At 54.5% G+C, this 22,036-nt stretch overlaps 2 protein-coding genes across 2 annotated transcripts; both read right to left on the bottom strand.

Annotated features, from left to right (window-relative positions):
- Nucleotides 1-5,258: 5,258 nt before the first annotated feature.
- LOC146751117 (uncharacterized) lies at nt 5,259-6,510 on the bottom strand (the record flags this gene model as incomplete). Its single annotated transcript, XM_085535579.1, has 1 exon — nt 5,259-6,510. A coding segment is annotated over exon 1 (1,149 nt), but the record flags the coding sequence as incomplete, so codon positions are not given.
- Nucleotides 6,511-7,649: 1,139 nt separating this feature from the next.
- Nucleotides 7,650-14,201, bottom strand: LOC146751116 (uncharacterized; the record flags this gene model as incomplete). The annotated part of the gene is made up of 1 exon (XM_085535578.1): nt 7,650-14,201. A coding segment is annotated over exon 1 (6,477 nt), but the record flags the coding sequence as incomplete, so codon positions are not given.
- Nucleotides 14,202-22,036: the final 7,835 nt, after the last annotated feature.

Raw genomic sequence — 22,036 nt, 5'->3', positions numbered from 1 at the left:
CTGGATACAGATGTGGGGCTGGTATTGATAGTTGTGGGGCTGGATGAGGATGTGGGGCTGGTTGGAGATGTGGGGCTAGTCTCAGTTGTGGGGCTGATGGAGGTTGTAAATGTGGGGCTGGATACAGATGTGGGGCTGATGGAGGGTGCCGATGTGGGGCTGGATACAGATGTGGGGCTGGAAGCAGATGTGGGGCTGATGGAGGTTTCAGATGTGGGGCTGGTTGTAAATGTGGGGCTGGATTCAGTTGTGGGGCTGGTATTCATAGCTGTGGGGCTGGTTGGAGATGTGGGGCTGGTATTGATAGTTATTGGTCTGGTTTCAGTTGTGGGGCTTGTTCCAAATGTGGGGCTGGATGGAGATGTGGGGCTGGTTGCAGATGTGGGGCTGGTTCTAAATGTGGGGCTGGATGGGGCTGTGGGGCTGAAAGAGGTTTCAGATGTGGGTCTGGATACAGATGTGGGGCTGATGGAGGGTGCCGATGTGGGGCTGGATGCAGATGTGGGGCTGGTACTAATAGTGCTGGGACCGGTTGAAGATGTGGGGCTGGTTGGGGCTGTGGGGCTGAAGGAGGATTCAGATGTGGGGCTGGATGGGGATGTGGGGCTGGTATTCATAGTTGTGGGTCTGGTTTCAGATGTGGGGCTGGTTTGAGATGTGGGGCTGATGGAGGTGTCTGATGTGGGGCTGGATGCAAAGGTTGGGCTGCTGGATGTCATGGATGTGGGGCTGGTTTCAGATGTGGGGCTTGATGGAGATGTGGGGCTGGTTGTAAATGTGGGGCTGAAGGAAGTTTCAGATGTGGGGCTAAATGGAGATGTGGGGCTGTTAGTAGATGTGGGGCTTGATACAGATGTGGGGCTGAAGGAGGATGTGGGGCTGCTTTCAGTTGTGGGGCTGGAAGAGGTTTCAGATGTGGGGCTGGATGCAGATGTGGGGCTGGATGGGGATGTGGGGCTGGTTGTAAATGTGGGGCTGAGGGAGGTTTCAGATGTGGGGCTAAATGGAGATGTGGGGCTGTTAGTAGATGTGGGGCTGGATGCAGATGTGGGGCTGGATGGAGATGTGGGGCTAGAGGAGGTTGCAGATGTGGGGCTGATTTCAGTTGTGGGTCTGGCTGCAGATGTGGGGCTGGTAGGGGTCTCAGATGTGGGGCTGGATGCAGATGTGGGTCTAGTTGAAGATGTGGGGCTGGTTCCAAATGGGCTGGAATTGATAGTTATGGCACTGGTTGCAGATGTGGGGCTGGATGAGGATGTGGGGCTGGATACAGATGTGGGGCTGGTATTCATAGATGTGGGGCTGGTTGTAAATGTGGGGCTGAAGGAGGTTTCTGACGTGGGGCTGGATGGAGATGTGGGTCTGGTAGAGGTCTCAGATGTGGGGCTGGCTGCAGTAGTGGGGCTGGTTCCTAATGTGGGGCTGGATGGAGATGTGGGGCTGAAGGAGGATTCAGATGTGGGGCTGGTAGTTGTGGGTCTGGTTTGAGATGTGGGGCTGATGGAGGTGTCCGATGTGGGGCTGGTGGCCATTGCTGGGCTGCTCGATGTCATGGATGTGGGGCTGGTTTCAGTTCTGGGGCTGGATACAGATGTGGGGCTGGTATTGATAGTTGTGGGGCTGGATGAGGATGTGGGGCTGGATGGAGATGTGGGGCCAGTCTCAGCTGTGGGGCTGATGGAGGTTGTAAATGTGGGGCTGGATACAGATGTGGGGCTTATGGAGGGTGCCGATGTGGGGCTGGATACAGATGTAGGGCTGGAAGCAGATGTGGGGCTGATGGAGGTTTCAGATGTGGGGCTGGTTGTAAATGTGGGGCTGAAGGAGGTTGCAGATGTGGGGCTGGTACTCATAGTTGTGGGGCTGGATGGCGCTGTGGGGCTAAATGGAGATGTGGGGCTGGTATTCATAGTTATGGGGCTGGTTGTAAATGTGGGGCTGGATTCAGTTGTGGGGCTGGTATTCATAGCTGTGGGGCTGGTTGGAGATGTGGGGCTGGTATTGATAGTTATGGGGCTGGTTTCAGTTGTGGGGCTTGTTCCAAATGTGGGGCTGGATGCAGTTGTGGGGCTGGTTGCAGATGTGGGGCTGGTAGGGGTCTCAGATGTGGGGCTGGTAGGGGTCTCAGATGTGGGGCTGGATGCAGATGTGGGGCTGGTATTCATAGATGTGGGGCTGGTTTGAGATGTGGGGCTGATGGAGGGTTCAGATGTGGGGCTGGATAGGGATGTGGGGCTGGTATTCATAGATGTGGGGCTCAAGGAGGATTCAGATGTGGGGCTGCTTGTAAATGTGGGGCTGGATGGGGCTGTGGGGCTGATGGAGGTGTCTGATGTGGGGCTGGCTGCAGATGTGGGGCTGATGGATGTTGCAGTTGTGGGGCTGGATGTAAATGTGGGGCTGGATACAGATGTGGGGCTGGTATTGATAGTTGTGGGGCTGGATGAGGATGTGGGGCTGGTTGGAGATGTGGGGCTAGTCTCAGTTGTGGGGCTGATGGAGGTTGTAAATGTGGGGCTGGTTTCAGATGTGGGGCTGATGGAGGGTGCCAATGTGGGGCTGGAAACAGATGTGGGGCTGGAAGCAGATGTGGGGCTGATGGAGGTTTCAGATGTGGGGCTGGTTGTAAATGTGGGGCTGAAGGAAGTTACAGATGTGGGGCTGATTTCAGTTGTGGGTCTGGTTGCAGATGTGGGGCTGGTAGAGGTATCAGATGTGGGGCTGGATGCAGATGTGGGGCTGGTTCCTAATGTGGGACTGGATGGAGATGTGGGGCTGGTATTCATAGATGTGGGACTGGTTTGAGATGTGGGGCTGAAGGAGGATTCAGATGTGGGGCTGCTTGTAAATGTGGGGCTGGATGGGGCTGTGGGGTTGATGGAGGTGTCTGATGTGGGGCTGGATGCAGATGTGGGGCTGATGGAGGATGCAGATGTGGGGCTGGTTGGAGATGTGGGGCTGGTATTCATAGATGTGGGGCTGGTACTCATAGTTATGGGACTGGATGTAGATGTGGGGCTGGTACTAATAGTGCTGGGACCGGTTGAAGATGTGGGGCTGGTTGGGGCTGTGGGGCTGAAGGAGGATTCAGATGTGGGGCTGGTTGTAAATGTGGGGCTGGTATTCATAGTTGTGGGTCTGGTTTCAGATGTGGGGCTGGATGGGGATGTGGGGCTGGTTGTAAATGTGGGGCTGAGGGAGGTTTCAGATGTGGGGCTAAATGGAGATGTGGGGCTGTTAGTAGATGTGGGGCTGGATGCAGATGTGGGGCTGGATGGAGATGTGGGGCTAAAGGAGGTTACAGATGTGGGGCTGATTTCAGTTGTGGGTCTGGTTGCAGATGTGGGGCTGGTAGGGGTCTCAGATGTGGGGCTGGATGCAGATGTGGGTCTAGTTGAAGATGTGGGGCTGGTTCCAAATGGGCTGGAATTGATAGTTATGGCACTGGTTGCAGATGTGGGGCTGGATGAGGATGTGGGGCTGGATACAGATGTGGGGCTGGTATTCATAGATGTGGGGCTGGTTGTAAATGTGGGGCTGAAGGAGGTTTCTGACGTGGGGCTGGATGGAGATGTGGGTCTGGTAGAGGTCTCAGATGTGGGGCTGGCTGCAGTAGTGGGGCTGGTTCCTAATGTGGGGCTGGATGGAGATGTGGGGCTGAAGGAGGATTCAGATGTGGGGCTGGTAGTTGTGGGTCTGGTTTGAGATGTGGGGCTGATGGAGGTGTCCGATGTGGGGCTGGTGGCCATTGCTGGGCTGCTCGATGTCATGGATGTGGGGCTGGTTTCAGTTCTGGTGCTGGATACAGATGTGGGGCTGGTATTGATAGTTGTAGGGCTGGATGAGGATGTGGGGCTGGTATTGATAGTTGTGGGGCTGGATGAGGATGTGGGGCTGGATGGAGATGTGGGGCTAGTCTCAGCTGTGGGGCTGATGGAGGTTGTAAATGTGGGGCTGGATACAGATGTAGGGCTTATGGAGGGTGCCGATGTGGGGCTGGATACAGATGTGGGGCTGGAAGCAGATGTGGGGCTGATGGAGGTTTCAGATGTGGGGCTGGTTGTAAATGTGGGGCTGAAGGAGGTTGCAGATGTGGGGCTGGTACTCATAGTTGTGGGGCTGGATGGGGCTGTGGGGCTAAATGGAGATGTGGGGCTGGTATTCATAGTTATTGGCTTGGTTGTAAATGTGGGGCTGGATTCAGTTGTGGGGCTGGTATTCATAGCTGTGGGGCTGGTTGGAGATGTGGGGCTGGTATTGATAGTTATTGGTCTGGTTTCAGTTGTGGGGCTTGTTCCAAATGTGGGGCTGGATGGAGATGTGGGGCTGGAAGAGGTTTCAGATGTGGGGCTGGATACAGATGTGGGGCTGATGGAGGGTGCCGATGTGGGGCTGGAAGCAGATGTGGGGCTGGTACTCATAGCTGTGGGTCTGTTTGAAGATGTGGGGCTGGATGGAGATGTGGGGCTAAAGGAGGTTACAGATGTGGGGCTGGAAGTGGATGTGGGGCTGGTAGGAGATGTGAGGCTGGTATTGATAGTTATCGGACTGGTTTCAGTTGTGGGGCTGAAGGAGGATTCAGTTGTGGGGCTTGTTCCAAATGTGGGGCTGGATGGAGATGTGGGGCTGGTTCTAAATGTGGGGCTGTTTGTAGATGTGGGGCTGATGGATGTTTCAGATGTGGGGCTGGATACAGATGTGGGGCTGGAACTCATAGTTGTGGGGCTTGTGGGAGATGTGAGACTAAATGGAGATGTGGGGCTGGTATTCATAGATGTGGGGCTGGAAAAAGATGTGGGGCGGATACTAATAGTGCTGGGACCAGTTGAAGATGTGGGGCTGGTTGGAGATGTGGGGCTGAAGGAGGTTTCAGATGTGGGGCTGGAAGTGGATGTGGGGCTGATGGAGGCTGTAGTTGTGGGGCTGGTTATAAATGTGTGGCTGGATGCAGATGTGGGGCTGAAGGAGGTTGCAGATGTGGGGCTGATTGCAGTTGTGGGTCTGGCTGCAGATGGGGGGCTGGTAGAGGTCTCAGATGTGGGGCTGGATGGGGATGTGGGGCTGGTACGAATAGTTGTGGGGCTGGAAGCAGATGTGGGGCTGATCGAGGTTTCAGATGTGGGGCTGGTTGGGGTTGTGGGGCTGAAGGAGGTTGCAGATGTGGGGCTGGTTCCAAATGTGGGGCTGGAAGTGGATGTGGGGCTGGTTGGAGATGTGGGGCTGGTATTGATAGTTATGGGGCTGGTTTCAGTTGTGGGGCTGGTTCCAAATGTGGGGCTGGATGCAGATGTGGGGCTGGTTGGGGTTGTGGGGCTGGTGGAGGGTTCAGATGTGGGGCTGGATGCAGATGTGGGGCTGGTTTGAGATGTGGGGCTGATGGAGGTTGTAAATGTGGGGCTGGATGCAAAGGTTGGGCTGCTGGATGGGGATGTGGGGCTGATTTCAGTTGTGGGGCTGGAAGCAGATGTGGGGCTGGATGGAGATGTGGGGCTGGTATTCATGGTTATGGGGCTGGATGGAGATGTGGGGCTCAAGGAGGTTGTAAATGTGGGTCTGGATGCAGATGTGGGGCTGGTACTCATAGTTATGGGGCTGAATTCAGTTGTGGGGCTGGTTCCAAATGTGGAACTGGATGGAGATGTGGGGCTGGTACGAATAGTTGTGGGGCTTGTTTGTGATGTGGGGCTGGATACAGATGTGGGGCTGGTGGAGAATTCAGATGTGGGGCTGGTTTGAGATGTGGGGCTGGATTCAGATGTGGGTCTGGATTCAGATGTGGGGCTGAAGGAGGTTGTAAATGTGGGTCTGGAAGTAGATGTGGGGCTGGTATTGATAGTTATGGGGCTGAAGGAGGTTGCAGATGTGGGGCTGGTAGTAAATGTGGGGCTGGTATTCATAGATGTGGGGCTGGTTTGAGATGTGGGGCTGATGGGTGTTTCAGATGTGGGGCTGGTTGCAGTTGTGGGGCTGAAAGAGGTTTCAGATGTGGGGCTGGATGGAGATGTGGGGCTGATGGAGGGTGCAGTTGTGGATCTGGCTGCAGATGTGGGGCTGGAAGAGATTTCAGTTGTGGGTCTGGAAGCAGATGTGGGGCTGATGGAGGCTGTAGTTGTGGGGCTGGTTGTAAATGTGGGGCTAGAGGAGGTTTCAGATGTGGGGCTGGATGCAGATGTGGGGCTGGTTTGAGATGTGGGGCTGATTGAAGATGTGGGGCTGGATGAGGCTGTGGGGCTGATGGAGGTTTCAGTTGTGGGGCTGGATGGGGCTGAGGGGCTGGTATTGCTAGTTGTGGGGCTGGTTTCAGTTGTGGGGCTGATGGATGTTTCAGATGTGGGGCTGGATGCCGTTGTGGGACTGATGGAGGTTGCAGATGTGGGGCTGGTTGTAAATGTGGGGCTGGTATTCATAGATGTGGGGCTGGATTCAGATGTGGGGCTGGTACTAATAGTGCTGGGACTGGTTGAAGATGTGGGGCTGGAAGCAGATGTGGGGCTGGATGGAGATGTGGGGCTGATGGAGGCTGTAGTTGTGGGGCTGGTTGAAGACGTTGGCCTGGATGGAGATGTGGGGCTGGTATTTGTAGTTGTGGGGCTGGTTTCAGTTGTGGGGCTGATGGATGTTTCAGATGTGGGGCTGGATGCCGTTGTGGGGCTGATTGATGTTGCAGATGTGGGGCTGGTTGTAAATGTGGGGCTGGTTGAAGATGTGGGGCTGGTTGAAGATGTGGGGCTGGTTTGAGATGTGGGGCTGGTTTGAGATGTGGGGCTGGTTTGAGATGTGGGGCTGATGGAGGTGTCTGATGTGGGGCTGGATGCAAAGGTTGGGCTGCTGGATGTCATGGATGTGGGGCTGGTTTCAGATGTGGGGCTGGGTGGGGATGTGGGGCTGGTATTGATCGTTGTGGGGCTGGAAGCAGCTGTGGGGCTGAACGAGGTTTCAGATGTGGGGCTGGAAGTGGATGTGGGGCTGTTTTGAGATGTGGGGCTGGTACTCATAGTTGTGGGGCTGGATACAGATGTGGGGCTGGTGGAGGATTCAGATGTGGGTCTGGTTGGAGATGTGGGGCTGAAGTAGGTTGCAGATGTGGGGCTGGTTTGAGATGTGGGGCTGGATGGGGATGTGGGGCTGGTATTCATATATGTGGGGCTGGAAGCAGATGTGGGGCTGGTATTGATAGTTATGGGGCTGAAGGAGGTTGCAGATGTGGGGCTGCTTGTAAATGTGGGGCTGGATGGGGCTGTGGGGCTGATGGAGGTGTCTGATGTGGGGCTGGCTGCAGATGTGGGGCTGGAAGAGGTTTCAGATGTGGGGCTGAAAGTGGATGTGGGGCTGGATTCAGATGTGGGGCTGAAGGAGGTTGCAGTTGTGGGGCTGATTGGAGATGTGGTGCTGGTATTCATAGCTGTGGGGCTGGATTCAGATGTGGGGCTGATGGAGGCTGTTGTTGTGGGGCTGGTTTGAGATGTGGGGCTGAAGGACGTTGCAGACGTGGGTCTGGATGGAGATGTGGGGCTGGTATTCATAGATGTGGGGCTGGATTCATATGCGGGGCTGATGGATGTTGAATATGTGGGGCTGGATGGAGATGTGGGGCTGGAATTGATAGTTATGGTGCTGGTTGGAGATGTGGGGCTGGTTTCAGTTGTGGGGCTGAAGGAGGATTCAGCTGTTGGGCTGGTGTGAGATGTGGGGCTGGATGCAGATGTGGGGCTGGTTCTAAATGTGGGGCTGATTGGAGATGTGGGGCTGGTATTCATAGTTGTGGGGCTGGATTCAGATGTGGGGCTGATGGAGGCTGTTGTTGTGGGGCTGGGTGTAAATGTGGGGCTGGATGGAGATGTGGGGCTGGATGGAGATGTGGGGCTGGTAGTCAGTGTGGGGCTGATGGGTGTTTCTGATGTGGGGCTGATGCGTGTTTCAGATGTGGGGCTGACAGAGGTTGCAGATGTGGGGCTGGATGGAGATATGGAGTGGGTTGGAGATGTGGGGCTGGATACAGATGTGGGGCTGGTATTGATAGTTATGGGGCTGGATGGAGATGTGGGGCTGAAAGAGGTTGGGGTTGTGGGGCTGGTAGTAGATGTGGGGCTGGTAATGATAGATGTGGGGCTGGTTCCAAATGTGGGGCTGGATGGAGATGTGGGGCTGGATACAGATGTGGGGCTGGTATTCATAGATGTGGGGCTGGATTCAGATGTGGGGCTCAAGGAGGTTGTAAATGTGGGTCTGGCTGCAGATGTGGGTCTGGAAGAGATTTCAGTTGTGGGTCTGGAAGCAGATGTGGGGCTGATGGAGGCTGTAGTTGTGGGGCTGGTTGTAAATGTGGGGCTGGAAGAGGTTTCAGATGTGGGGCTGGATGCAGATGTGGGGCTGGATGCAGATGTGGGGCTGATGGATGTTGCAGATGTGGGGCTGGTTGTAAATGTGGGACTGGTGTTCATAGATGTGGGGCTGGATTCAGATGTTGGGCTGGATGGGGATGTGGGGCTGGAAGAGATTTCAGATGTGGGGCTGGATGCAGATGTGGGGCTGGTTTGAGATGTGGGGCTGGATACAGATGTGGGGCTGTTATTCATAGCTGTGGGGCTGGGTGAGGATGTGGGGCTGGTATTCATAGATGTGGAACCAGTTGAAGATGTGGGGCTGGATTCTGATGTGGGGCTGATGGATGTTGAATATGTGGGGCTGGAAGCGGATGTGGGGCTGGTATTCATAGATGTGGGGCTGGATGGGGATGTTGGGCTGGATTCAGATGTGGGGCTGATGGAGGTTGCAGATGTGGGGCTGGAAGCAGCTGTGGGGCTGGTATTGATAGATGTGGGTCTGGATTCAGATGTGGGTCTGGATTCAGATGTGGGGCTGGATTCAGATGTGGGGCTGAAGGAGGTTGTAAATGTGGGTCTGGATGCAGATGTGGGGCTGGTATTGATAGACGTGGGGCTGGATACAGATGTGGGGCTGGTTTGAGATGTGGGGCTGGATGCAGATGTGGGGCTGGTTGAAGATGTGGGGCTGATGGAGTGTGCTGATGTGGGGCTGGTAGTAGATGTGGGGCCGGTATTCATAGATGTGGGGCTGGTTCCAAATGTGGGGCTGGATGGAGATGTGGGGCTGGTATTCATAGTTGTGGGGCTGGTTTCAGTTGTGGAGCTGATGGGTGTTTCTGATGAGGGGCTGGATTCAGATGTGGGGCTGGAAGCAGTTGTGGGGCTGAAGGAGGTTGAAGATGTGGGGCTGGATGGAGATGTGGGGATGGTTGGGGATGTGGGGCTGGATTCAGATGTGGGGCTGGTACTCATAGTTATGGGGCTGAATTCAGATGCGGGGCTGGTTCCAAATGTGGGGCTGGATGCAGATGTGGGTCTACTTGTAGATATAGGGCTGAAGGAGGTTTCAGGTGTGGGGCTGGATGGAGATGTGGGGCTGGTTTGAGATGTGGGGCTGAAGGAGGTTGCAGTTGTGGGTCTGGATTCAGATGTGGGGCTGATGGAGGCTGTTGTTGTGGGGCTGGTTTCAGATGTGGGGCTGAAGGAGGTTGCAGATGTGGGTCTGGATGGGGATGTTGGGCTGGATTCAGATGTGGGGCTGATGGGTGTTTCAGATGTGGGTCTGGCTGCAGATGTGGGGCTGGATGGAGATGTGGGGCTGATGGAGGGTGCAGTTGTGGGTCTGGCTGCAGATGTGGGGCTGGAAGAGATTTCAGTTGTGGGTCTGGAAGCAGATGTGGGGCTGATGGAGGCTGTAGTTGTGGGGCTGGTTGTAAATGTGGGGCTAGAGGAGGTTTCAGATGTGGGGCTGGATGCAGATGTGGGGCTGGATGCAGATGTGGGGCTGGATTCAGATGTGGGGCTGGATGGAGATGTGGGGCTGACGGGTGCTGAAGATGTGGGGCTGGTTGAAGGTGTGGGGCTGAAGGAGGTTGCAGTTGTGGGGCTGATTGGAGATGTGGGGCTGGTATTCATAGTTGTGGGGCTGGATTCAGATGTGGGGCTGATGGAGGCTGTTGTTGTGGGGCTGGTTGAAGATGTGGGGCTGGTTCCAAATGTGGGGCTGGATGCAGATGTGGGGCTGGTACTCATAGTTATGGGGCTGGTTTGAGATGTGGGGCTGATGGATGTTGCAGATGTGGGGCTGGATGGAGATGTGGGGCTGAAGATTTTTGTTGTGAGGCTGGTTCCAAATGTGGGGCTGGTATCCATAGTTATGGGGCTGGTTTGAGATGTGGAGCTGGTTTGAGATGTGGGGCTGGTTGTAAATGTGGGGCTGGTTTGAGATGTGGGGCTGGATGCAGATGTGGGGCTGATGGGTGCTGAAGATGTGGGGCTGGTTGAAGGTGTGGGGCTGATGGAGGTTGCAGATGTGGGGCTGGTTGTAAATGTGGGGCTGGTATTCATAGATGTGGGGCTGGATTCAGATGTGGGGCTGGTACGAATAGTGCTGGGAATGGTTGAAGATGTGGGGCTGGTTAGAGACGTGGGGCTCATGGAGGTTTCAGATGTGGGGCTGGATGGGGATGTGGGGCTGGTATTCATAGTTGTAGGGCTGAAGGAGGTTGAAGATGTGGGGCTGGTTGGAGATGTGGGGCTGATGGAGGTGTCTGATGTGGGGCTGGATGCAGATGTGGGGCTGGAATTGATAGTTATGGTGCTGGATGGAGATGTGGGGCTGGTTTCAGATGTGGGGCTGGAAGAGGTTTCAGATGTGGGGCTGGATACAGATGTGGGGCTGGTATTCATAGATGTGGGGCTGGTTCCAAATGTGGGGCTGGAAAAAGATGTGGGGCTGGTACTAATAGTGCTGGGAATGGTTGAAGATGTGGGGCTGGTTGGAGATGTGGGGCTGGAAGAGGTCTCAGATGTGGGGCTGGTTCCAAATGTGGGACTGTATGGAGATGTGGGGCTGGATGGGGATGTGGGGCTGAAGGAGGTTACAGATGAGGGGCCGGTTGGGGATGTGGGGCTGATGGAAGTTTCAGTTGTGGGGCTGTTTTGAGTTGTGGGGCTGATGGTTGTTATAGTTGTGGGGCTGATTGACGTTGCAGTTGTGGGGCTGGTTTCAGATGTGGGGCTGGATGGGGATGTGGAGCTGATTGTAAATGTGGGGCTGGAAGTGGATGTGGGGCTGTTTTGAGATGTGGGGCTGATACTCATAGTTGTGGGGCTGGATGCAGATGTGGGTCTACCTGTAGATATGGGGCTGAAGGAGGTTTCAGGTGTGGGGCTGGATACAGATGTGGGGCTGGTTGGAGATGTGGGGCTGATGGAGGCTGTAGTTGTGGGGCTGGTTGAAGACGTTGGGCTGGATGGAGATGTGGGGCTGGTGTTGCTAGTTGTGGGGCTGGATTCAGTTGTGGGGCTGATGGGTGTTTCAGATGTGGGGCTGGTTGTAAATTTGGGACTGGTATTCATAGATGTCGGTCTGGATTCAGATGTGGGGCTGGTACTCATAGTTATGGGGCTGAATTCAGATGTGGGGCTGGTTCCAAATGTGGGGCTGGATTCAGATGTGGGGCTGGTTTGAGATGTGGGACTGTATACAGATGTGGGGCTGGATTCAGATGTGGGGCTGGCATTGATAGTTATGGGGCTGGATGCAGATGTGGGTCTACTTGTAGATATGGGGCTGAAGGAGGTTTCAGGTGTGGGGCTGGATGGAGATGTGGGGCTGGTTTGAGATGTGGGGCTGAAGGAGGTTGCAGTTGTGGGTCTGGATTCAGATGTGGGGCTGATGGAGGCTGTTGTTGTGGGGCTGGTTTCAGATGTGGGGCTGAAGGAGGTTGCAGATGTGGGTCTGGATGGGGATGTGGGGCTGGATTCAGATGTGGGGCTGATGGGTGTTTCAGATGTGGGTCTGGCTGCAGATGTGGGGCTAGAAGAGATTTCAGTTGTGGGTCTGGAAGCAGATGTGGGGCTGATGGAGGCTGTAGTTGTGGGGCTGGTTCTAAATGTGGGGCTGGTATTGATAGTTATGGGGCTGGATGGAGATGTGGGGCTGGTTGTAAATGTGGGGCTGTTTTGAGATGTGGGGCTGGTATTCATAGATGTGGGTCTGGTTGGAGATGTGGGGCTGGATTCTGATGTGGGGCTCAAGGAGGTTGTAAATGTGGGGCTGGATACAGATGTGGGGCTGGTATTGATAGTTATGGGGCTGGTTGGAGATGTGGGGTTGGATTCAGATGTGGGGCTGGTTTGAGATGTGGGGCTGATGGATGTTGCAGATGTGGGGCTGGATGGGGCTGTGGGGCTGATGGAGGCTGTAGTTGTGGGGCTGGTTGAAGACGTTGGGCTGGATGGAGATGTGGGGCTTTTATTGCTAGTTGTGGGGCTGGATTCAGTTGTGGGGCTGATGGATGTTTCAGATGTGGGGCTGGTACTCATAGTTATGGGGCTGAATTCAGATGTGGGGCTGGTTCCAAATGTGGGGCTGGATTCAGATGTGGGGCTGGTATTGATAGTTATGGGGCTGGATGCAGATGTGGGTCTACTTGTAGATATAGGGCTGAAGGAGGTTTCAGGTGTGGGGCTGGATGGAGATGTGGGGCTGGAAGAGGTCTCAGATGTGGGGCTGGATGCAGATGTGGGGCTGGTATTCATAGATGTGGGTCTGGTTGAAGATGTGGGGCTGGATTCAGATGTGGGGCTGAAGGAGGTTGCAGATGTGGGGCTGGTTGTAAATGTGGGGCTGGAAGCAGATGTGGGGCTGGATTCAGATGTGGGGCTGAAGGAGGTTGTAAATGTGGGGCTGGTTCCAAATGTGGGACTGTATGGAGATGTGGGGCCGGTTGGGGATGTGGGGCTGACGGAGGGTTCAGATGTGGGGCTGGATGCAGATGTGGGGCTGATATTCATAGATGTGGGGCTGGTTGGAGATGTGGGGCTGAAGGAGGATTCAGATGTGGGGCTGGTTCCAAATGTGGGGCTGGATGGAGATGTGAGTCTGTTTGAAGATGTGGGGCTGGTTTCAGTTGTGGGGCTGAAGGAGGATTCAGATGTGGGGCTGGTTGTAAGTGTGGGGCTGGATGGGGCTGTGGGGCTGATGGAGGCTGAAGATGTGGGGTTGGAAGCAGATGTGGGGCTGATGGTTGTTACAGATGTGGGGCTGATGGAGGTTGTAAATGTGGGGCTGGTTTCAGATGTGGGGCTGATGGAGGCTGTAGTTGTGGGGCTGGTTGTAAATGTGGGGCTAGAGGAGGTTTCAGATGTGGGGCTGGATGCAGAAGTGGGGCTGATGGGTGCTGAAGATGTGGGGCTGGTTGAAGATGTGGGGCTGGATGGGGCTGTGGGGCTGATGGAGGTTTCAGTTGTGGGGCTGGATGCAGATGTGGGGCTAAATGGAGATGTGGGGCTGGTTGTAAATGTGGGACTGGTATTCATAGATGTGGGGCTGGATTCAGATGTGGGTCTGGATGGAGATGTGGGGCTGATGGGTGCTGAAGATGTGGGGCTGGAAGAGGCTTCAGATGTGGGGCTGGATGCAGGTGTGGGGCTGGTTGAAAATGTGGGGCTGGTATCAGTTGTGGGGCTGAAGGAGGTTGCGGATGTGGGGCTGTTAGTAGATGTGGGGCTGGTTGTAAATGTGGGGCTGGATGGAGATGTGGGGCTGATGGAGGTTGAAGATGTGGGGCTGGAAGCAGATGTGGGGCTGGATTCAGTTGTGGGGCTGATTGATGTTGCAGATGTGGGGCTGGTTGTAAATGTGGGACTGGTATTCATAGATGTGGGGCTGGATTCAGATGTGGGGCTGGATGGGGATGTGGGGCTGGTATTGTTAGTTATGGGGCTGGATGGGGATGTGGGGCTGGTATTGTTAGTTATGGGGCTGGATGGGGATGTGGGGCTGGTATTGTTAGTTATGGGGCTGGATGGGGATGTGGGGCTGGTATTCCTTGTTATGGGGCTGGATGGGGATGTGGGGCTGGTATTCCTTGTTATGGGGCTGGATGGGGATGTGGGGCTGGACGTGGCTTTGGGGCCGGGTTCAGATGTGGGGCTGGGGTTCTTATCTGTGGTTCCGCTGTTGGTTGGAATCCTGTTGCTGCTGGTTGATGTTCTGGAGGTTCCAGGTCCCGTCGTGGAGGTTCCAGGTTCCGTGGGGTCCATTGGAGTTTCCCCGCTGCCCATCTCCATTATCCCTGTGTGGGTTTTTGGGGTGGTTCCACTCAGTGCTGCCCCCCACCCCCCCAAAGTCACGTATATGGGGTGGCAGTGGGGTGACATTGGGACACTTATGGGGTGTCATTGGGGTGTCACATTCACGGTGTCACTTATGGGGTGACATTGGGGACACTTATGGGGTGACACACTGACAGTGTCACATATGGGGTGCCATTGGGACACTTATGGGGTACCATTGGGACACTTATGGGGTGACATTGGGACACTTATGGGGTGTCATTGGGGTGCCATTGGGACACTTATGGGGTGACATTGGGGTGCCATTGGGACACTTATGGGGTGCCATTGGGACACTTATGGGGTGACATTGGGACACTTATGGGGTGACATTGGGGTGTCACACTCATGGTGTCACTTATGGGGTGACATTGGGACACTTATGGGGTGACATTGGGGTGCCATTGGGACACTTATGGGGTGGCATTGGGGTGACATTGGGGTGTCACACTCATGGTGTCACTTATGGGGTGACATTGGGACACTTATGGGGTGACATTGGGGTGCCATTGGGACACTTATGGGGTGGCATTGGGGTGACATTGGGGTGGCATTGGGACACTTATGGGGTGACATTGGGACACTTATGGGGTGGCATTGGGACACTTATGGGGTGACATTGGGACACTTATTGGGTGGCATTGGGGTGCCATTGGGGTGCCATTGGGGTGTCACACTCATGGTGTCACATATGGGGTGACATGGGGACACTTATGGAGTGACATTGGGACACTTATGGGGTGCCATTGGGAAACTTATGGGGTGCCATTGGGGTGCCATTGGGGTGACATTGGGGTGTCACACTCGTGGTGTCACTTATGGGGTGGCATTGGGACACTTATGGGGTGACACACTGACAGTGTCACATATGGGGTGCCATTGGGACACTTATGGGGTGCCATTGGGGTGTCATTTATGGGGTGCCATTTATGGGGTGTCATTGGGGTGTCACACGTGTGGGGCCACGTGTGGGGTCAGAGTCGCGGTGTTGTCCCTGTCACCTACAGAGGGTGGGGTCGGCTCCGCCCCACTCATAAAACACCTTATGGGGACATGGGGAAATGTGGGGTTATATGGGGTTATATGGGGTGCTATGGGGTGCTATGGGGCTCTGTGGGGCACTATGGGGCTCTATGGGGCACTATGGGGCACTATGGGGACATGGGGAAATGTGGGGTTATATGGGGTTATATGGGGTTATATGGGGTGCTATGGGGCTCTATGGGGCTCTATGGGGCTCTATGGGGCACTATGGGGCTCTATGGGGTCATACGGGGCTCAATGGCACACTCATTTTCCCCCTTCCAGCCCCATTTCCCCCCCTTTGCCCCCCCTTTTTACTCCCCAACCCCCCTCCCACCCCATATATCCCCCCCACACCCCATATATCCCCCCCCTACCCCATATATCCCCCCCACACCCCATATATCCCCCCCCTACCCCATATATCCCCCTCCCACCCCATATATCCCCCCCCACCCCATATATCCCCCCCCTACCCCATATATCCCCCTCCCACCCCATATATCCCCCTCCCACCCCATATATCCCCCCCACACCCCATATATCCCCCTCCCACCCCATATATCCCCCCCACACCCCATATATCCCCTCCCACCCCATATATCCCCCCCCACCCCATATATCCCCCCCCCACCCCATATATCCCCCCCACACCCCACATATCCCCCTCCCACCCCATATATCCCCCCCCTACCCCATATATCCCCCTCCCACCCCATATATCCCCCCCACACCCCATATATCCCCCCCCCACCCCATATATCCCCCCCCCACCCCATATATCCCCCCCATACTCACCCTCATCCCCCCATGAACCAGAACAGAGGAAGAGGAGGATGAAGACGAAGGGGGGAACCCCCCATTTTGGGGTCACCCCCATAGCAGCACCCGGCCCCAGCCCCACACTCAACTGCAGCCAAATGGGACCTTTGTCCCCTATGGGATCTATGGGGCGGCGTCCCCCATTCCCCACCCCGCCCTGATATAACTGATAAGGGGCCGAACCCCGAACCCACAAGGTCCCCATATGGGGCAGGGATGGGATCTCTCGCCCTGATTGGTGGATTCTATGGGGTGTGGGGTGGGGGGGGGATGCAAATAGGGGGAAATTGGGGCCCTGTTGTGGGGTGGGGAGGGGGAAATAGGGGGAAATGGCTGCCCCATAGAGTTGGGGGGGTGATAATATGGTGGGGTTATGGGTTGATATAGGGGCAAATCGGGGCCCCATAGAGTTGGGGGGGTGACAGTGAGGTAGGGTGATAATGTGGTGGGGTTATGGGGTGGTAATATGGTGGGGTTATGGGGTGATATAGGGGGAAATTGGGGTCCCATTGTGGTGGGGTTATGGGGTGATAATATGGTGGGGTTATGGGGTGATATAGGGGCAAATCGGGGCCCCATAGAGTTGGGGGGGTGACAATGAGGTGGGGTTATGGGGTGATAATATGGTGGGGTTATGGGGTGATATAGGGGGAAATGGGGGCCCCATTGTGGTGGGGTTATGGGGTGATAATATGGTGGGGTTATGGGGTGATATAGGGGGAAATTGGGGCCCCATAGAGTTGGGGGGGGGGGTGACAATGTGATGGGGTTATGGGGTGATAATATGGTGGGGTTATGGGGTGATATAGGGGGAAATTGGGGCCCCATAGATTTGGGGGGGTGACTGTGAGGTGGGGTTATGGGGTGATAATATGGTGGGGTTATGGGGTGAAATAGGGGGAAATTGGGGCCCTGTTGTGGGGTGGGGAGGGGGAAATAGGGGCAAATTGGGGCCCCATAGAGTTGGTGGGGGTGACTGTGAGGTGGGGTGATAATGTGGTGGGGTTATGGGGTGAAATAGGGGGAAATGGGGGCCCCATTGTGGTGGGGTTATGGGGTGATAATATGGTGGGGTTATGGGGTGATATAGGGGGAAATTGGGGTCCCATTGTGGTGGGGTTATGGGGTGATAATATGGTGGGGTTATGGGGTGAAATAGGGGGAAATTGGGGTCCCATTGTGATGAGGTTATGGGGTTATCACATGGTGGGGTTATGGGGTGACAATGTGATGGGGTTATGGGGTGATAACGTGATGGGGTTATGGGGTGAAATAAGAGGAATTTGGGGCCCCATTGTGGTGGGGTTATGGGGTGATAACATGGTGGGGTTATGGGGTGAAATAGGGGGAAATTGTGGCCCTGTTGTGGGGTGGGGAGGGGGAAATAGGGGGAAATGGGGGCCCCATAGAGTTGGGGGGGGGTGTGACAATGAGGTGGGGTTATGGGGTGATAATATGGTGGGGTTATGGGGTGAAATAGGGGGAAATTGGGGCCCCATAGAGTTGGGGGGGGGGTGACAATGAGGTGGGGTTATGGGGCAATAATATGGTGGGGTTATGGGGTGAAATAGGGGGAAATTGGGGCCCCATTGTGGTGGGGTTATGGGGTGATAATATGGTGGAGTTATGGGGTGATAATGTGGTGGGGTTATGGGGTGATATAGGGGGAAATTGGGGCCCTGTTGTGGGGTAGGGAGGGGGAAATAGGGGCAAATGGGGGCCCCATAGACTTGGGGGGCTGATAATATGGTGGGGTTATGGGGTGATATAGGGGGAAATTGGGGCCCCATTGTGGTGGGGTTATGGGGTGATAACGTGATGGGGTTATGGGGTGAAATAGGGGGAAATTGGGGCCCCATAGATTTGGGGGGGGGGTGACAGTGAGGTGGGGTTATGGGGTGATAATATGGTGGGGTTATGGGGTGATATAGGGGGAAATTGGGGCCCCATTGTGGTGGGTTATGGGGTGATAATGTGGTGGGGTTATGGGGTGACAATGTGATGAGGTTATGGGGTGATAATGTGGTGGGGTTATGGGGTGACAATGTGATGAGGTTATGGGGTGATAACGTGGTGGGGTTATGGGGTGAAATAAGAGGAATTTGGGGTCCCATTGTGGTGGGGTTATGGGGTGATAATATGGTGGGGTTATGGGGTGAAATAGGGGGAAATTGGGGTCCCATTGTGGTGGGGTTATGGGGTGATAATATGGTGGGATTATGGGGTGATATAGGGGCAAATCGGGGCCCCATAGAGTTGGGGGGGTGACAATGAGGTGGGGTTATGGGGCGATAATATGGTGGGGTTATGGGGTGATATAGGGGGAAATTGGGGCCCCATAGAGTTGGGGGGGGGGGTGACAATGTGATGGGGTTATGGGGTGATAATATGGTGGAGTTATGGGGTGGTAATATGGTGGGGTTATGGGGTGATATAGGGGGAAATTGGGGCCCCATAGAGTTGGGGGGGGGGTGACAATGAGATGGGGTTATGGGGTGATAATATGGTGGGGTTATGGGGTGAAATAGGGGGAAATTGGGGCCCTGTTGTGGGGTAGGGAGGGGGAAATAGGGGGAAATGGGGGCCCCATAGAGTTGGGGGGGTGACAGTGAGGTGGGGTTATGGGGTGATAATATGGTGGAGTTATGGGGTGGTAATATGGTGGGGTTATGGGGTGATATAGAGGGAAATTGGGGTCCCATAGAGTTGGGGGGGGGTGACAATGAGGTGGGGTTATGGGATGATAATATGGTGGAGTTATGGGGTGGTAATGTGGTGGGATTATGGGGTGAAATAGGGGGAAATTGGGGCCCCATTGTGGCGGGGTTATGGGGTGATAATATGGTGGGGTTATGGGGTGATATAGGGGGAAATTGGGGTCCCATTGTGGTGGGGTTATGGGGTGATAATGTAGTGGGGTTATGGGGTGAAATAGGGGGGAATTGGGGCCCCATTGCGGTGGGGTTATGGGGTGACAATGTGATGAGGTTATGGGGTGATAACGTGATGGGGTTATGGGGTGATAACGTGGTGGGGTTATGGGGTGATAATATGGTGGGGTTATGGGGTGATATAGGGGGAAATTGGGGTCCCATTGTGGTGGGGTTATGGGGTGATAATATGGTGGGGTTATGGGGTGAAATAGGGGGAAATTGGGGCCCTGTTGTGGGGTAGGGAGGGGGAAATAGGGGCAAATGGGGGCCCCATAGAGTTGGGGGGCTGATAATATGGTGGGGTTATGGGGTGAAATAGGGGGAAATTGGGGCCCCATTGTAGTGGGGTTATGGGGTGGTAATATGGTGGGGTTATGGGGTGATATAGGGTGAAATTGGGGTCCCATTGTGGTGGGTTATGGGGTGATAACGTGGTGGGGTTATGGGGTGACAATGAGATGGGGTTATGGGGTGATAATATGGTGGGGTTATGGGGTGATATAGGGGGAAATTGGGGTCCCAATGTGGTGGGGTTATGGGGTGACAACGTGGTGGGGTTATGGGGTGATATAGGGGGAAATTGGGGCCCTGTTGTGGGGTAGGGAGGGGGAAATAGGGGGAAATGGGGGCCCCATAGAGTTGGGGGGGGGGGGGTGACAATGAGATGGGGTTATGGGGTGATAATGTGGTGGGGTTATGGGGTGATATAGGGGGGAATTGGGGCCCCATTGTGGTGGGGTTATGGGGTGACAATGTGGTGGGGTTATGGGGTGATAATATGGTGGGGTTATGGGGTGATATAGGGGGAAATTGGGGCCCCATTGTGGTGGGGTTATGAGGTGATAATATGGTGGGTTATGGGGTGAAATAGGGGGAAATTGGGGCCCCATTGCGGTGGGGTTATGGGGTGATAACGTGATGGGGTTATGGGGTGATAATATGGTGGGGTTATGGGGTGATATAGTGGGAAATTGGGGCCCCATTGCGGTGGGGTTATGGGGTGATAATGTGATGAGGTTATGGGGTGAAATAGGGGGAAATTGGGGCCCTGTTGTGGGGTGGGGAGGGGGAAATAGGGGCAAATTGGGGCCCCATAGAGTTGGGGGGGTGACAGTGAGGTGGGGTGATAATGTGGTGGGGTTATGGGGTGATATAGGGGGAAATGGGGGCCCCATTGTGATGAGGTTATGGGGTGATAACGTGGTGGGGTTATGGGGTGATAATGTGATGGGGTTATGGGGTGAAATAAGAGGAATTTGGGGTCCCATTGTGGTGGGGTTATGGGGTGACAATGTGGTGGGGTTATGGGGGTATCCAGTTCCATTTGGGGTCTTCCCATTTCAATCCCAGTCTATTTGGGGTCTTCCCATTTCAATCCCAGTTGGTTTGGGGTCTTCCCAGTTCAATCCCAGTCTATTTGGGGTCTTCCCAGTTCAATCCCAGTTTGTTTGGGGTCTTCCCAGTTCAATCCCAGTCTATTTGGGGTCTTCCCAATTCAATCCCAGTTGGTTTGGGGTCTTCCCAGTTCATTTCTGCCTCTTCCATTGACGTGGTAAATGGCCGAAGGGCTGAGAAATGGGGTAAAATGGGGGAAAATAGGGAAAGTAATGGGGGAAATAGGGGAAGTAATGGGGAAAATAGGGAAAGTAATGGGGGAAATAGGGGAAATAATGGGGGAAATAGGGAAAGTAATGGGGGAAATAGGGGAAGTAATGGGGGAAAATGGGGGAAATTAGGGGGGAAATAGGGGAAATAATGGGGGAAAATGGGGGGAAATGGGGGAAATAATGGGGGAAATAGGGGAAATAAAGGGGGAAATAATGAGGGAAATAGGGGAAATAATGGGGGAAAGTGGGGGAAATGTGGGAAAATAATGGGGAATAATGGGGGAAATGGGGGAAATAATGGGGGAAATGGGGGAAATAATGGGGGAAATAGGGGAAATGGGGGGAATAATGATGGAAATAGGGGAAATAATGGGGGATAATGGGGAAAATTGGGGAAATAATGGGGGATAATGGGGAAATAATGGGGGAAATGGGGGGAAATAGGGGGAAATAGGGGAAATAATGGGGGATAATGGGGAAATAGGGGAAATAATGGGGCATAATGGGGGAAATTAAAGGGGAAATGGGGGGAATAATGATGGAAATAGGGGAAATAATGGGGGATAATGGGGAAAATGGGGGAAATAATGGGGGAAATAGGGGAAATAATGGGGGAAATGGAGGGAAATAGGGGAAATAATGGGGGAAAGTGGGGGAAATGGGGGGAAATAATGGGGAATAATGGGGGAAATGGGGGAAATAGGGGGAAATAGGGGAAATAATGGGGGATAATGGGGGAAATGAGGGAAATAATGGGGGAAAATGGGGGAAATAGGGGAAATAATGGGGGAAATGGGGGAAATAATGGGCGAAATAGGGGAAATGGGGGGAATAATGATGGAAATAGGGGAAATAATGGGGGATAATGGGGAAAATGGGGGGAATAATGATGGAAATAGGGGAAATAATGGGGGATAATGGGGAAAATGGGGGAAATAATGGGGGAAATAGGGGAAATGGGGGAAATAATGGGGGAAATGGGGGGAAATGGGGGAAATAATGGGGCATAATGGGGGAAATAGGGGAAATGGGGGGAATAATGATGGAAATAGGGGAAATAATGGGGGATAATGGGGAAAATTGGGGAAATAATGGGGGAAATAGGGGAAATAGGGGGAAATAGGGGAAATAATGGGGTAAGTGTGGGGTGTTCACCTGTTTAAGGCCTTCCTGCCCCATGGGGAGCAGAGGATGAAGATGAGGATGAGGACGAGGAGGAGGAGGGGCAGCCCCAGCCCCAGCCCCACCCCGACCCCCAGCCCCACGCGGCTGATGTGGGTCTGACAGCGACCCCCCGAAGTGAGGAAACCCGGAAGATCGGGGCAGCTGTGGGGAGGAAATAGGGGGGAAATGTGGGGTGAGGGTGGATCCCACCCCATAAATCCATAGATATCCATGTATTCCATGGGGGGGAATTGGGGTCGGGGTCCTTTAAGGGAGATGTGGGGCGGCAGGGGGGTGGGAGGGGGGGGGAAGGGTG

The sequence above is a fragment of the Coturnix japonica genome, unplaced genomic scaffold, assembly GCF_054131305.1.
Source record: "Coturnix japonica strain WE unplaced genomic scaffold, WE-NBRP24 Scf133, whole genome shotgun sequence".
NCBI lineage: Eukaryota > Metazoa > Chordata > Aves > Galliformes > Phasianidae > Coturnix > Coturnix japonica.
This window is presented reverse-complemented; position numbering and strand designations above follow the sequence as displayed.